The sequence below is a fragment of the Lathyrus oleraceus genome, chromosome 1 (assembly GCF_024323335.1).
Source record: "Lathyrus oleraceus cultivar Zhongwan6 chromosome 1, CAAS_Psat_ZW6_1.0, whole genome shotgun sequence".
Classification (NCBI taxonomy): Eukaryota; Viridiplantae; Streptophyta; class Magnoliopsida; order Fabales; family Fabaceae; genus Lathyrus; species Lathyrus oleraceus.
In genome coordinates, this window is record NC_066579.1 from 188349654 (window position 1) to 188367854 (window position 18201).

Consider the following 18201-nt stretch of genomic DNA (forward strand, 5'->3'; position numbering starts at 1 on the left):
GAGTTCCTCCATTTCTTCAATAAGGACATGGGTGAGCTTAGGCTCAGGAAGAGGTATAGGTGTCCGAATGACAAATGGCATTTTAATCACCTGCACCCTTTCCTTTACCCACTGAAAATATGGTTCTTTTGTAATCCCATTTGCTCTCCCTAACTCAGCTTTCCCTTTTCGATTGATATTCTTCCAAGCTTCTTTGATTCACTGGAATAAGCTAGGATTCTAAACCCCAAAGTCAAGTAATAAGAAAGCTTCCAAAGAATTTGCCTCTATAGGGTCTTCCATTGGGTAGCCAAGTTGTCTGAGAGATAGAACTGGATTAGCATTTACACATCCTTGAGTCCCAATGAGCGGTAGATTTGGGAAATCTCCACAACTGAATATGATGTCTACGTTGATATATTCTTTGGAGTACCAAGAGAGATCTTCAGATCGGAGTGATCCCGATCTCTGAGGCCAACTAACATCTGTCTGTTCAACCCAAGCACCTGTCTTTGGAAGACGTTCCAGAAACCACTGATACAATAAAGGAGCACAACGAGCAATCAATCCCGTCTTCTTAGTATACCTATGACTTATGTGATAATAGACATCGGCTAACAAAGTGGCTACTGGGTTCCCAGTAAGGAAAACACAAATGGCAGTCATGTCTACGAAACCATCCATATTAGGGAATAGGACGATGCCATAGATAGCCAATGCAATAGCAGAGTAACAAGCATCCCAACTTTCTTCCTTCAACAGGGTATGAGCTCTTTCCAAAAGAAAACTTAGTGAAAACCCTTTGGCATTCCCTTTGGTCTCTAAGTTGTCTTTTGCTTCCTTTTCATCCATGTGAAGCGCACTAGCAATGACCTCAAGGGGCAAAGATTCATCGGTCCCTTCAAATAGTGACTTATCCTTCATGGGAATCCTAACAAGACGCTCGAATTCTTCCAACGTTGGTGCTAGCTGGAAGTCTTAGAATGTGAAGCATCTTAAAGGTAAGTCATAAAATTGGGCTAAAGTGATCAAGGCTGTATGGTCCACTTGTTGATTGAGGATGCTAAGCAAATTGCCATAATTCTTTCCAAAGTTGATTTTGTATACAGGGTGCATCTGAGAGACCAAGTTACGTAAATTCTTCAGATCGGGATCCTTGAACTTGAAGGAGTAAATGTTTCTTTTGCTTGATTCCATGTTTCTTGAATTCCTGCAACTCATGATACTCAGATTCCTTGGAAATAAAATAATATGAATGCTATGCTATGAATGATATTATGCGTGTCACATGTAGGTTAATATACAGGTCGCGAGGGCGGGTATTCTTGGTTACTAAACAAAACCCTTTTGGGAGGATGCTAAAGTTAAAAAGTTCCCAAAGTCATCAATCAATATCTTGGAAAATTATTGTCATGATGAAAACTCATCTGCAAACATCCCCAAACAAAGTTTCATCTGGGTGAGGCCTTCGTATGGTCCCAAAGAGGAAAACTCCTAGTGGACCCATACTACACAACTCTTGAGTCCAAGGTTCTAATAAGGTTCTCAGAGTCATAGATCGAGGTTGGGAATACCACTGTAAGGTAGTAATACGCCTAAGGGATCTCATCTGATTGGGGCTTTCGTATTAACTTAATAAGTCTGATACTTTTCAAGTAAATACTACATAACCACCGGATATAATGGGTTAAAATGTCCCTAGAGTCATCGATCAAACTTGAGAATACTATCGTCGTGACGAAAACTCGTTGGGCAATAATATTTCAAGAGAATCTCCTCTAGGCAGGGTCTTCGTTTCTTCCCAACAAGGAAGACTCCTTGTGGGCGCCCACTACGCAACGACCAACTTAATCTTATGGTTTTTCTCAGACTCGGGTGAAGAGCCTATCTCACAAAGTATCACCAACCATCGAACCCCAAATAAGAGATAATCAATAAATCACAATAATTATGACAACATAATAATAACAAAATAAATAATAAACAGATAAACAAAATTAACACACAATACATCAATTGAACTAAATTAGGCTTCACTCTTTTTTGCTTGAAGCTAGTCCCCAGCAGAGTCGCCATCTGTTGCATCTCAAAAAATATGATTCCTCCCGATGGTCGCGGAAAAAATTACGTTCGAATAGAGTCGCCACCGAACTTTATTTATCCCAATAAAGGAATAGGAAAATATCGATAAAACCTTTAGGAAATAGAATAATGGTCATCGCAACCATATTCGGGTTCGGGATTGGATTACGCAAGAGGAAGGTATTAGCACCCCTTGCGTCCATTGTACTCAACGGGAACCTTTTAGTTCTAAATTGTGTTTCGAGTGTTAATTTATGTTTGTTTGTTATCTTTGAGTTATAAAAATAGAAATTGATGGGAACCTCAAAAAGAGAAAAGGGAGGTTTTTTATTAGTGTGCTCGCGAAGATATAGCAATCTCCTGTCTACGTATCCTTATGGTATAATAAGGAAATCAGAGCATTCGTAGTTCGGGGAACTACGGTTGGTTGGTGTTTTTTAATGAATAGCTGTTTAGATCGCGTTCTAAAGGCTAAACGCTAGCTTGTCTACTCTCAGCGAAGGCTTAAGCATTGGTTTGTTGTGCGCATTAGAAAGGATTAAATAATGTTCTTTTTGAAAAGAGTTTTGATCACACGAGGGTGACAAGTTGAATTAATATGTTGGGTGTTTTGTTTGATTGGTTATGTTGAGATATTTTGGTTGGATGACGATTACTCGGATGGTCGAGTAAGACAACTCGTATCCTAATAGTCGGGAAAGGGAGTAGAAGACTCTAGACCACTTTCTTTTTCGTCCTCAATTATGGAAAAGATTTAATAATAATTAAAGTGTCTTAAACGGATGACGAATACTCGGATAATCGAGTAAGATAACTCGTATCCTAATAATCGGGAAAAGGAATAGAAGACTCTAGACCGTTGTCTGTTTCATCTGAATATTTATGAAAACTAGATTATATAAGGTTGACGTATTTTAGCGTAGACGACAAGTACTTGAATGGCTGAGTAAGACAACTCATATCCAAGCATTTGAGAAGAGGAATTGAAAACTCAAGACCATCTCCCTTTTCGTATAGTATTGATATGAATATGATTTGATTAGGTTATATGTTTGTGGGAAAATGACAGTTGTTCGACTGACCGAGTAAGAGAACTCGTATTCAAACATTTGAGGAGAGAAGTTGGAAAATCAAAGTCATCTCCCTTTTCATTTAGCTTATTATGAAAATAATTTGATTTAATCGGGTTTAGAAGTTTGTAGAGGAACGACAATAATTTGACTAACCAAGTAAGAGAACTTGTATTCAAATAGTCGCGGAGAAAAAATTGAAGACTCAAAGTTATCTCCCTTTTGGTTCCTTGTTATAAAAGGATTTGACTTGTTTGCACTTAAATGGATTAGAAATGACGACCATTTGACTAACCGGGTAAGAAAACTCGTATTCAAATAATCGAGGAGAGGAGTTGAAAACTCAAAACCATCCCCCTTTTCATTTTCAAATGAAGTGTTGTTTTAAATGTGATTAAGTATTTTAATTTAACTTTCGATGTCGGATCGAGGTTTTAAAATTTGCATTCTTGTGAATGAATTGAATTTATTTGGTGAATAATCCATTTAATCGATTAATTAAAACCGAATAGGTCTCATTGTAAGAAGGCCCAAGAGTAAGCCATGCGAGGTTGATGGCGATGCTTTTTCAAGCAGTCGACTTACAAAGGCATTTAAAATGGGCTCGACTTTGAATCGAGAAGTTCTATTTGTTTTAAAAATTGGTTTGAATTGATGGCATGAAAATTATAATCTTTTTGTATTTTTTAAGTCTTTATCATTTTTAGGTTCATTTTAAGATGAGATGAAGAATGTACAATGATATAGCATAAAGCGAAGTAAAGTAAATATACAAAAAAAATAAGTGTTAGAAGCGGAGTTTAAAAGAGTTAGATGTTAATTGCGGAAATTAAAAATTAGAGTTAATCGTTAAATGTTAGGTGTTAATTGAAATCAACATGAAATAACAAGAGAATTGCAATAAAATATTAAATCTAAAACAAATAACTAAAGCTTAAACAATTAACAAAAGTATCATTAAATTAAAACTCAAAACAATATTAAACAATCGAAAATCTCAATTCTAAACTATTATCCAAAATATTAATTCTAAAATATTAACAAAGATTAAATTCTAAAATCATTCTAAATTAAATTAAAATTCTAAAACAATTCTAAATCACCTTATAATTCTAATTAATCTACAATCATTTCTAAAAAAAAGAAATCTAATTAAATTCTAAAATGTTAACAAAGATTAAATTCTAAAATCATTCTAAATTAAATTAAAATTCTAAAACAATTCTAAATCACCTTATAATTCTAATTAATCTACAATCATTTCTAAAAAAGAAATCTAATTAAATTCTAAAATATTAACAAAGATTAAATTCTAAAATCATTCTAAATTAAATTAAAATTCTAAAACAATTCTAAATCACCTTATAATTCTAATTAATCTACAATCATTTCTAAAAAAGAAATCTAATTAAATTCTAAAATATTAACAAAGATTAAATTCTAAAATCATTCTAAATTAAATTAAAATTCTAAAACAATTCTAAATCACCTTATAATTCTAATTAATCTACAATCATTTCTAAAAAAGAAATCTAATTAAATTCTAAAATATTTCTGATTAACATTCTAAAACAATCAGTATGGGCCTAAAAGGGACAACCCAATCGTATGGGGATGTGGATAATGAAGTGGGGTGTATGGTCCAAATAATGAATGAATAAGGGAGATTGGGCTTAAGGCCCAAGCTATCCCTTAAGCCACATCAATGGGAATGAAAATCCCAAATCAACGTCCCAGCAAAACGACATCATCGTCGCTCTCTCCCTCTCCCATGGCCGATCGAAACCCCTAAAGCCTCCGTCGTATCGGGGCTTATCGCTGGCGGCGACAAAGTCCTCACCCTACTCGCGCTCACCCTACTATCACCGTCTCGACCTCTTGATTCCTAATCCCTAGCTAGATTCCTAATTCCTCCCTAAACAAGACAAACCTAAACAGCTTTCTAAACAAACGTAATAAAATCAGATCGAAAATGATGAAGATGTGCTTACCTACGGATACGCCGCTCTACCGGAATCGATGGGCGAGAAGTACCAAATTTTAGATCGGAGGCTTCGAATCCGGTAACGAGAGGATTCGCGCTTGCGTCGTCCGCTCCTCTTCTTTACCCTCGGTAATGTACGGTTGCTCTGTGTTTTTCGATGTGTGTGTTCTTTGAAACGTTGCTCTGTGTTTTTGTTTAGGGTTTTTAGAAGAATTTATGTGTTGTTCTTGATGTTTTCGTTCGCTATTGTTGTTGTTGTGTTCTTTAGGTTTTTTTAGAAAAATCTCTTTACTGTGTATATGTTGTTAACTTGTTAGAGCTCTCAGAAAAAATTCTCTATTCTTGCTGTTGTGTTCTTTAGGTTTTTTTTTTAGAAAAATCTTTACTGTATTGTTGCTGTTCTCGTTTCTCATGAATCCCTTTTTGAAGAATTTTCTAAGTTTTAAAAACTCCTTCCTTTTTCGATTTGTCTCATCCCAGATTATGTGGGATTTGATTTGTTCTTGTTTTAGACCAACTTTGACGTGCTTTTTGGATGTTTAGGTTAACCTTATGGATAAAGTTTTAATCTGAGTGATTTTTTAGTTGTTTTTCAGTTCTCTAAGTACTTTTGAAAAGTGCTTTTAAAATAAGCTGTTTTTTCTTCTCTGCAGGTTACAAGAATGAAGTGACTTGATGGAATGGAAGGTGGCTTGTAAGAAGGCAAACTTGGAGGCGCGCCTAAGTCCAAGGGGTTTTCAACCTAGCTACTTGGTCTTGGTCATTAGCAGCACTTTTTATTTAATTAGAAATGTAATTACTTAAGTTTTTTAAAGACAAATGTGTATTTGGACTTATCTTTAACTTATTGAATTAAAAGTCTAATGGTCATTGTAACTTGTTTGATTTGAAAAGAATTGAATTATTAAAGTGTATTTGGGTTATTTGCAATTTGTTGGATTTGAAGTCTCATGGCCATTAATAACTATGTATTCGACCTTTTAAGCTTTCAAAACTTAACTCAATATTTATTCATGCTAATCAATTTCAACTTTTAAAAACAACACACTTTTAACTTAAGTACAGAGAAACTAAATATAGTGATTTAAATTTAAAAAGCAACACAATTCTATCTTAAACACAAAAATCTAAATATGGGACTTTTAATTTAAAGAACAACACATATTCTAATTTAAACACAAAAATCTAAATATGGAACTTTTAATTTAAAAAACAACACATATTCTAATTTCAACACATGAATCTAAATATGGAACTTTTAATTTTAAAAAAACAACACATATTCTAATTTCAACACATAAATCTAAATATGGTATTTTAATTTAAAAACAAACACATACATGCCTCAAAAAAAATGCAAATTTAGTTTGGGCACCTATGAAGAACTTAGAACTTGGCATAAATATTTGGGATGTGTAAATGGACTAGTAAATAGTGATCATAGAAACAATAACATGGCTCTTAATACTTACTAATAAAAATAATAGGTTTTGGATTAGTAATGTAAAAAGATTCAAACCATATTTTAGATTATGAACACATTTATGCAAATGGGCCTTTGAAACAAAGAGATCTCATGGGTAAACCACAAATGGCCGGACAAAATTGGGGTATGACACCTACCAAGCTGATGGACTTTAGAACTCAAGTGAAAAAATTTCCTCTCAAATCGAATGCAAGTCTCCATATGGACTTTTCTTAATACCATATTTCCCAAAGCTAACAAAGTTACTTACTCCTTCAATCTTTCATATAAGTGTTTCCCAAATGCCTCTTCAAAATTTCAGTTTTATGCCGAAAGGAATAAAACCTTCATTCTAAAGGATTTGATCTCGAAGATATTTCTCAACAAACTAATGATTCCCAATAACTTTCTCCCAACTCTCACGAGAACGATAAAGCTCATTATCATGCTTTTTATTGGCTTCATAGACTTCATATTAGACACTTGAAATATCAAATGAGGGTCTCAATATCTTTTTTTAGTCTCACATCTCACTCATTCATTTTCACAATTGTGCCTCCCTTACTGTATGAGTACCATCTGAAGCAAGGAAGTGACAATTCAAGGCTACCAATTTGACCATATAAGGAATACACTAAAATAATGAAAATTGATGACCAAAAGCCCCAAATTAACAAGCCATTATGAGTCCACCATGGGAACTAGATCCTGAATCATGGTTGGATATAAAAAGAGAGGCGTTGCAAACAAATAAAGAAATTGGCAGTTGATCCTGCCATTCGAAAATTTGGTGTCAAAAATTTATTTAGAATTTAAGAGAAATTCAACTTTGGTTTTCTTGGGAGGCATGGCATTCCTCTAACATGAGTGTCATCCGTCATGTTCCCCCTATTTTGATAATTAGGAGGCAACTCAAAACGTATTATTTATGGTTGAGACCCGAAGGTACAACTTCACAAGCCATCTGACAATGAAGAATAGTTCCACCTATTGTTCATGCTACCAAAAAAGATAAAAGGTAAGTAGAAATAATGAAAAAGAAAGATAATAGCATCACAAGTCAAAACCCTAAAATGCACCAGGATTAACGGATGCCTCGTCCCTCATGGTAGAAAATAAATATAAAGAATCAATAAGGCATAATGATACTCGTCTGGTAAAAAAACTAACATAACCCTTTATCTTCTTAATGAAGCAAAGTCTCCCTCCTTTTATTTCTCTAGGACAAAGGGCGACTCTTTTGAATGTGCCACGAAATACTCATTTGACTAGTAGTGAAGTAGATGTATATGACTAGAGCCGCTAACAATACATATCAAATCATGGATAGATTAAGACATCTGGTAGAGAACAATTGATCAAAAAAATATCTAACAGACGGGGGTAAGGGTTTGAAGATAGGAAAGAATGGCGTGAAGGTCACCAAACCATGATTAATTTAGTAAAATTTCCAAGTAAATTGGAATGTGATACTAAATACCGCAGTTTGAGGTCTTATCCAAAGAAAAACATATAAGTGTTAAAAGGCTTGAATATGGTTTCAAAAGAGAATGGAGATCATGGAAGGAGACAACTTCAAAATCGATAAAAATTTATACTTAAATGAGGTAAATGGAAAAGTATAATTATCCATAAAAGTATTATTATACAAAGGGGACTTCCGTAAATGAAAACGGCCATAATTTGATCATTTGGATCAAGAAGGACTATGGCACAATCTTCAGGTTTACCGAATAAGGTTTGGGCATCACAATATTACAACCCTTCTAGACCTGAATAAAGGGGTCGACAACTTAGATGCTTTTTGTTTATACTAGAATCTCATATCCCCCTTCTTTTAAGATGATGAATTCACAAAGAAGAAACCACAAAGAATCACCAATAGTTACATGCTCAAGGAAAAGGTATATCAGAACAACATTCCCCTAAAAACCTTACAAATTTAAATATTCTAACAAACTATATGTTAAAACCTTGTAAATTCATAGTTTCCTAACAACAAGACCCAATGTTCCAATTTCATATTTTTAGTTCCTAGCAAAACATTACTCAGAGTACCCTAAAATTCTAATTCCCGCAAAAAAATTACAAAAAAGGAAATAAAATTGATGTAGGAAAAGTATAAGGAAAATGCAAGAAATTAAGGAAATCCTAGAAAATAAGAAATAAAAGAAAAAGCTCACTGAAAAAAATATTCATCATAGGTAATAGAGACATGAAGTCGAAGTAGCAAGAATAATTAATAATAATGAATTCCAAGAAATATAATAAAGGAAAAGCTCAAAATGAGAGAAGAACATATTACTTATAGAATATCCCCAAACATGAGGTAGCATCCCCAAACACGAGGAGATAATTATTGATCAACACCTGACACAAGCTAACCTAGGTTACATCATTTCCTCATTTCACAATGATTACACTCACCATATAAGAGAGGGGGGACCCTTTACCTAATTACCCTAGGACCATCATCAAAGTACATTACATCACGTTGAGACAAACCCAAATTAACCTTTGTTGCCTACAAAGGCTTTACTCATCATGATTTTCTGTTAATGAAGGCTTGACCCATATCGTGGAAACAACTTAAAAATCAACGCACAAAGCTCTTTATTGGAATAAAAAATTAAATTATAACAAATAAGCCATATAAGACCGAGTTTACTCCCTATAACAAGACGAAATAAAGTATCATTCAAAAGAACTCAAAGTCCAATAGAAGTTTAAAGGACAAAATTCTGATATGGCATTAGTAAAGACGATATAACATTGCAAGCCACACAAGGACTACACCGGACTAGGTTTGGGGGAAATTGTTCTTACTCGGTCCACAACTATTGTCGCATCCCAAAGTGAGTAAAGCTTAAAGGAGCGAAATCCAATAAAGCAAGAGCTTTTTGTTTTAGTATATACCCTAGTGAAGTTAAACCAATGATGTCAGATGACAAAATTCCAAAGGAATGTTCAAGGATCTTAGGAATAATCGTTGACCCACCCTAGAAAATCACTCAATCTGAGTAAATGATTAAAGAAGGATTGTTAGAAGAGAAAACAAATGTACTCTAACATATGTCTATATGAGCCGATGTTTTACATTGGAAGATTATAGACCTTTATAAACCTTTAAAAAATCTCAAATATATGTTGGAATAAGTCTTAATAGTCAATGAGTATTGTTTGAATTTGTTTTTGTATATTAACTAGCAAATATATGTGCGGGTCTCACACGAGATTATTGCAAATGCTACAATATCATTGTTACATGAATATTTGTACATTATAAAATGGATAATTTATTTGATTAATTAAGTAAAATATCTTAAAATTTAATTAATATAATAAAAATTAAATAACATAAATGGAAATTTTCATTAAATAGTCAGACACTTTTAACATGATTTAATAAAATACTTAAAGTTATTATAGTTTGATTTTTAAAAATATGCATCAAATTTATAAAATTAATTTTTACAAGTTAAAAAATTGATTTCATATTAAAATATTTGTTTCGTGTTTTTTTATGTATCAATAACAAAATTCTATTTCTTTTAATATTATAAAATATAAATATTGTTGGGAATCCACCACAACCTATGGAGAATTTCTATCTATCTTGATGAACAAGATTGTTATCAATCATGCAATGACACTGAAAAGAAAATAACGGTTGAGAAAAAAAAAGAACGTTGGAGAAGAAGAATATTTTCTGCATAGTTTTCTCTCTGCCCACAACCTATGGGAAACTTCTTTATTCACTTTTCAATTGTAAATTTTTGTGAATACAATGTTATGAGTTATTAAAAATAGGGGTTACTCCCTCTATTTATAGATTTAGGTTAGCTTACTCCCTAAGTCAAAGCCCAAAACTATAAAAGTCCAAAATAGTTAACATTACTAAAAATAGGCCTAAGTCAAAATCCTATATGAAGCAACATGCTTCGACACTTCGACACACTAATATAACTCAACACATTAGGTTATTCGACACAACCTTGTTCTGTCAAGCAACTTGCTTCGACACAAGGAATTACCATTCAACACACCACCTAATTAATTGTGTCTAAGCTATCTACATTCATCATAGCTCTTAGTCTTCTGAATACTTCAACCTGCACTCCCTTCGTCATGATGTCTGCAATCTGATTCTCAGTTCCATAGTGTTCCATATTCATCTTCACATCTGCTACCTGCTCTCGAAGATAATGGAACCTCATTTCGATGTGTTTGCTTCGACCATGTGCTATCGGATTGTTTTCCAGATTAATTGCTGACATGTTGTCGATATTCATGGTAATTTATCCATGAATCTTTGTTGTTATCTCTTTGACCAAATTCACCATCCATGTTGCTTGACATGCACAAAGAGAAGCAAATATGTATTCTTCTTCGCATGACGATAATGCCACTATTAGCTCCTTTCTTAAACTCCAAGTAACTAGTGCACCACCTAGCATAAACACATAGCCAGCTGTGGACTTTCGATCCTCAACATCACTACACCAACTTGAGTCGGTGTATCACACTAGTTTATACTCTTTTCTTTCATGAGTTATGGGAAACAAAATTTCATAGTCGAGAGTTCCTTTCAGATACCTTAGTATCCTCTTCTCCGCTTCTAGATGTGATACCTTTGGCTTCGGCATGAATCCACTCACCATACCTACACCGTAGGTTAAGTCAGACCTTGTGACACAAAGGTATCAAAGTAACCCAATAAGTCTTCTATATTGGGTTGTGTTGACATCATCTTCATTTGAATCTTTCGACAGTTGTAATCTGGGCTCAACTGGAGTCGAAGTTGGATTACAATCTTTCATCTCAAATCTCTTGAGTATTTTTCATGCATACCTTCTTTGATGCATCATCAAACCTCTACCACTCTTGTAGAATTAGATGCCAAGGAAATATTAAATGTCACCCAGATCTGACATTTTGAATTCCTTGTTGAGATCACCTTTGAAGTCTTCGATCTTCTTCTTACAGCTACCTGTTATCAACAAGTCATCGACATAAAGCCATAGTATAAACAATTCGTTATTTCTTCTTCTTACATATACTTCATGTTCATTTGTGCACTTCACAAATTCCTTCTCCCTTAGAAATCCATCTATCTTCTTGTTCCAAGCTCTTGGAGCTATAAGACCTCAATTTTGACCCCTAAGATCCCTCATGCCATCTCATCATATTTGCATTGGCATTGGGATCACACATTGGTATCCTCCTCACCTATCATTCACTGGGTTTGCATTGGAAGAGATCTCCAAGCATTTTTTATTATGCCATACTTTATTTTTTCTTTGTTTACGAACCAAAATACCAAAAATATGTCTAGTGTAGTTTTTCTTCTTTCGTAGGTAGTGTGTGCATCCACTTATGCCTCATCAAGCTCATAATTAGGGATTGGGACCCTCAGTGCAAAGGATAAAGCTAGAAAAGGTCCACTTGAGTTCAAAGCATCACATATGGATCCCCATGTTCTTCATTTGTCACTTTGATCAAGAATTCATCAAGAGTTTGAAGTTTGTTTGTCAAGGAAACCCTAATTCATCTAGGTATCTTGTGTGTCTTCCTCAGCATGTTTCTTTAACATTTGGTCAAAGATATCAAGGGATACTCCACTGTACTTCATAATAAGCATATATGATCCTCCATGATTCCCAAAGAGCAAAGGAACTTCAAGTTTGCAAGTTGGTTCAAGGAGGTTGACCAGAAAAGTCAACTAGCCAAATCTAGGATTCCTTAGACCCTATCTCCAACAATTTTTGTCATATGAAAATGATTCCAAGAGAAAAGTTACTCTTTATGACATTCCAAACAACCTTAATGTTGGCATCAAGATCTAATTTTTCTTGGAAAGTCATTTGTTATGGTGAAAGATTATAGGTCATTTTGTTTGTGCCCTAGATAGAAGGTCAACTTTTAAGAACCATAACTTGCTCAATTTTTATGATATGAAGATGATCTAAGTTTAATGATCAATTTCAAGATGTCTTTTTCAACTTTTATTCTTTGAGAAAGGTCAAATTCAACTTGTAAGGTGTAACACCCCAAAATTTGCCCTCCTCATTCATGCATTCATTTAGCATTTCATATTGCATTTCATCATGTCAATCAGAATTAGATCCAAGAAACTTTTTTTAAAAAAAAAATAATAATAATAATAAATAAATAAATAAATAAAATATAATAGAAAAAACTTGGACTTGGACCTCTCTCATTTGAGCCCACAAAGCCATGAAAATCAGGTTATAAAAGAGGGAGATCAGACAGAAAAAGGGAGGGAAGCAAAATACTCTGAGGTTTCCTTGAAACAAAACCCTTGACAAAATCTGAAGAGAAACCTGACAGAGAACTCAGAGCAACCCCCAGGCAGCTCTGAAAAATTCAATCTGACTCACACACTTTCATCTCACGCAAACCCTAACATTGCCTTGCAAACCCAGCCGTGCCATTTGATTTCAACCGGTCTCTCCCATCAACTTTGCCTCATTCCCATGATTTTATGCTCTTAATTTGGATCATCTGAATGTATGAGGTATGATGGATGAATTTCATTATGTTTTTGCCCACGGGTTTAATTATGCATGAATGGGTGAAACCTATGCCTTGAATGTTTAATCACATGATTTCTGAAATGTATGCCACGGGGTTTGAGATTTCTGAAACCATACTGTTATCCATGAAAAAAATGCTTATCGTGTTTCACTAACCCTTTTGTTGAGTTTTTGTGAGGGCTCACAGACTCTTGCAGAGATGGTTTACGTGGTTTTCCCACTTTATTTGTGGGATACCCCCTAGAGGTTCATTCCGATTACCTGTACTGACTCACCTTTCTTTGATGGCATCAGCTTGGGAGATCCCTGGGTTTCTTACTCCTTTAATTGCTGTTACTTCGGATCTTTATCCGTGTGGTACTTTTACCTCTTTTCCGCATTTTATCGCTTTCTTAGCTGGAAGACCTCGATAGGAGGCATTTGTTTTCTTTTGTTTATTTACTTCTGAGCCCCTTGTTGGCACATTTACTTTATACATGTTTGTTTTGTATGTGTTCGTATCCCTGCAGGTAGCGCGGTTCCTTCGTCAAGGACTGCCTTTTTCCCTTGAGCATCCCAAACCCTAAAACCCAAAGCAACACGTTAACTCCTTCTACTACAGACGAGTAAGTCTCCAAAGGTCGAGCATCCGGTAGATTGCATAGTAACGTCGTTCGTCCAAAACCCAATCCATAACCCCATAGTTAGCCGAACTACGGCTTGCTCTGATTCTCATTCCAGATGAGATACGTAGGCATAAGACGCGATGTCTTAGCGAGCACACATCCCCCCAACCCATAGGTCAGCCGAGCTACGAAGACTCTGATTCTCATATTCAGATGAGATACGTATGCAGTGGATGCGACATCCGCGAGAGTCATTTTCATTTAACCCTTTTTTTTGGTAAACAGCACAAGATAAACTCACACCCTTTAGACAAGAACTACAAAAGTGGATCCCGTAGAGTACTACGGATGCGTAGGGGTGCTAATACCTTCCCTTCGCATAACCGACTCCCGAACCCAAGATTTGGTTGCAAGACCCCGTCTTGTCCTTTCCTTTTTCAGGTTTACTTCGAGCGTTTCCTTTCCCTCCTTTGGGATGAATAACGCACGGTGGCGACTCTTCTGTCATTTTCTTTCGCCGGTTGTTTTTTCGTGCACTGTATTTTTCAGGTTGCGACAGCTGGCGACTCTGTTGGGGATTTTAAGAAGTTGACCTCTTGATGGTCCATCTTCCCTAAGCAAGTCCCTCCTAGCTTGTGTGATTTCTTGTTTATTAGGTGTTCATGCTTTTGTACCTTTATTTGCTTACCTGTTTGCATGCATCTGTTGTATCTGTTGGATCTGTTTGTTTGTTTGTTGGGATGGGGTGTTCTATGAGAGATAAGCCCATTACCCAGGCTTGAGTGTACACACAGGTTTTAGAGTGGATAATCATGAGGCTTGCGTGGCGTGTTGCTACGTTAAGTCGTTCGTGAAGAACCACACCCAGACGAGGTTTCTTCTGGATATATTATGTCTTACGGGTGTTCCGTAACGGCAGGATGTTCCTCTAGAAATCGTCGACTCTGGTGACCATTTCCCGAGAACTCAGTCGAGGCCTCTCCTCCGAGACGTGATTATGTTAGCTCTGGTGGGCGCATTCTCGCTGCTCAATCCGAGGATCCCGAGACTGGGAACTTGCTATTAGGATGTCCTGTTGAGGGGAGTCAATGGAGGTCTTTTGTCCCGTAATAATACCAAACCTTCAGTGGTAAACGTATTATTCGCGACTAAAGGGCTGAAGCTGACGAACTTCTGTTCTTAGAACCTACCAGTAAGGGGCGGGCTAAATTCAGGAAACCTTAACCTCCAACCAACCCGGTTTTTTGGAGCAGAGTTTTGGTCTTGTATTATATTCCTCAGTGAATTTCTCTCCAGGCAGTGCAACCTAACAGATGTTCAAGCGGATCCATCAATTCTGATTGACATGCCTTTGAATTACATAACATCATCTGCATATTTGCATCCAACATCTCATGCTTATTCATTTGCAGGGTATTCCCTTTCAAAACGGGGGTGCCTTAAAACTGAACAAGCAGTGCATCGCATACCATGCATATTAACCCTTGTCTGTTTTGCAGGTGTCACCGCAGTGTCTAATGTTTGTTCCCTATATCAGGCAGTTATTGGTCCCAAGCGAGTCCACAGGTACCCGACAAAGGAAAATCGTCCACAGCTAGCGATGGACCAAGTACAGAAAGAGCTGGCTGATATGCGTGAAAGGATGGATCAGTTCATGACATTGATGACTGGTATGGCAGAAGGCCAGGAAAAGCTGAGGGAATTGGTTGAGCAACCGAGACCCGATCCGGAGGTGGAGATACCAAATGCTGAGGGAAACCCTGGTAACCCTGGGAACGCTGATAACCCTGTGAACACTGGTAACGCAGGTAACGCAAATGCTGATGGAAACCCGGGTAATGTTGGCAACACAGGGAATGTTGGAAATGGTATTGGCGGAAGGTACAATGTGAATCAAGGAATTCAGATTAACGGGCGCCCCGTTACTGAAGATTATCAGTATGATCAATTTTCTTTGCACGACGAGGCCCTCGAGACCACTCGTCGTATGGATGAGCTTGCTGAGAAGCTCAAATCTTTGGAGTCTCAAAATTCCTTAGGCTTTGATGTCACAAATCTTGGTCTGGTTCAGGGAGTAAGGATTCCTCACAAGTTCAAACCCCCTACTTTTGTGAAATACAACGGGGCTTCTTGCCCACGCACTCATCTCCAATCTTATCTGGGAAGGTTGGGAGCTCACACGGAAGATGAAAAGATGTGGATGTACTATTTTGAAGACAGTCTAACTGGAGCTTCTCGTGAATGGTATTCTCATTTGTCTCGTACTACCATCAAGAGCTGGAAAGACTTGGCAGAGGCTTTTGTCAAGCAATATCAATACAACTTGGACATGGCTCCAAATCGGACCTTGTTGCAAGGTATGTCTCAGACTGCCAAGGCAACCTTTAGAGAGTATGCTCAGCGTTGGAGATAGATTGCTGCATCCGTCCAACCCCCTATGTCTGAAAGGGAGATGGCGGACATGTTCATGAACACTCTTCAAGGCAATTATATTGAGAGATTGGCTGCTTGCCCGTCAATCAGCTTTGCAGATGGGCCGAGTTCAAGACAATAGTGCTTCCAACTCATCATGTCCCAAGAGACCGTTTGCTGGTAACGGTCAGCGAAGAAAAGAAGGCGAGGCAAGCGTTGTGTATGCCGGCAGAGGCAGGGGTAGAGGACGCCCTAATTATTATCAAGATCAAGTGGCCGCAGTCACTATTCCAACACATGTTCCTCAACCGCAATATCATCCGCAACAACAACCCAGGTACAACAATCAACAACAAGGAGGTAATCCGGGTCAGCAGAGACACTATCAACAACGTCCAAGGCAGACGGACCGGGTCATCGAGCCAATCCCAATGCCTTATTCGGTATTACTTCCCAAGCTGATTGACATGAATCTAGTTACGTTGAGAACTCTGGCCCCACCAATCGATCCCAATAATTTGCCTAGAGGTTATGATGTCAACGCCAGATGTGCTTTTCACTTCTTTCTTAACCTCGTCGGTACCCAAGTTCACAACCTCAATCGGCTCTTCATGCGGCTGAATCACCTTCTCCTCTTGTTTCAACAACCTGGCTAATTCCAGCGGATCACAATCTTCTTCGCCTTCTTCTTTGGCATGATAGATCGGTTTGTCAAAGTCATATGAGGTGTAACCAAATTGTTATCAACGAGATCCGGAGAATTAGTTTTGAATTCGGAACGAGACAAATCACAAAAGAGAAAAATGAAAATAAACATTGCCATTTTTATTTGTTTTTAAACTGCAAAAATAAATGAAAAACAGGGAACACCGCTTTTTGACTGAAAAACATCCATTTATTAATGATGCAGAAATGTTGCAAATTATGAACATGAGGTGGCCCTTACAATGAACCATTACGTGTCGGGCAACACGTATGGCTTTCATGCAAATAAAATTGAGAAACAAGAAACATTACTCTTCCGAATGAGTGACAGTGCTGATCTTTTTAGGCCTTCCAGCTTCCTGGTACGCACGATTTTATCCACGACTCTAGTTCACAGTCACTGTCAGTCTCTTCCCCCACCACACAGACATGATCTGAATTTCCAGCAATTACACCCCCCATCACCTGACCCTGTACTGGCATGGGATCGGCATTAACATTCCATGATGGTGCAAAACTGAGGGCCTTGGAATCCACCAGGTCTTGGACAACATTCTTGAATGCTCTACAACCCTCAATGTTATGCCCCGGTGTTCCAGAATGGAATTCACACTGGGCGTTCTCATCATAGTTAGGAGGCCTCTGATCTGATCTCATCGGAACCATCGCCCTTGGCTGAACCAACCCAAAATCCATCAACTTTTTGAACAGAACAGCGTATGTCACGGGTGGCTTGTCAAAATGGCGATCGACCCCCTTTCCTCTCACTTGATACCCGGCTCTCTATTGAGGTGGCTGACGTTGCTGTCGTACTGACTGATTACCAGCAGGGGTGGTTACCGCAGCAGTGTGCTGGTAGTAACGATCCCTACCGTGTCCTCTCTGGGCATGCACAGACACAGCACTCGCGCCATCCTCCTTTTTAGGCTGACCATCACCAAAAAATTTCTTCGGTCCAGACGACGAAGCGTTTCCTTGCATGTTCCCCATCTTCAGCCAGTCTTCAATCCTCCCCACCTTCTCGGCAATTTCTTTCTGCCCTAAGGCGAACTCTCGCATGACATTGATCAGCTCTCCCATCTTCTCTTTCAGCTCGAGAATGTCGGCGTTAGGCGGATTCATCAGTTTGGATTTGTTGCCCCTAGCAGGATATCTGAGCAAACAAGCTATGCGCACCGGTTGACACCTACAAAACAGCAAATGGGTTAGTATGACTCACGCATGCACCATCTATCCATATGAGGAAGACTCTGTCCTTGATTCTGGCTTCATCGAGACAGATAATATTTTGACATCCACATTCTGAAATTCAAGATGTCTCTCAACCAGATTCTCAATCAAT

General features: G+C 37.3%; 1 protein-coding gene across 1 annotated transcript; it reads right to left on the bottom strand.

Annotated features, from left to right (window-relative positions):
- Window positions 1-219: 219 nt before the first annotated feature.
- Window positions 220-903, bottom strand: LOC127098623 (uncharacterized). Its single transcript, XM_051037266.1, has one exon. The coding sequence runs from the start codon at window positions 901-903 to the stop codon at window positions 220-222; it is 684 nt and encodes a 227-aa protein (XP_050893223.1).
- Between the last annotated feature and the right edge of the window lie 17298 nt (window positions 904-18201).

Bases quoted from the DNA above. Each gene is read 5' to 3' on its own strand.
- LOC127098623 (XM_051037266.1), bottom strand. From the start codon at position 903: ATGAAGGATAAGTCACTATTTGAAGGGACCGATGAATCTTTGCCCCTT.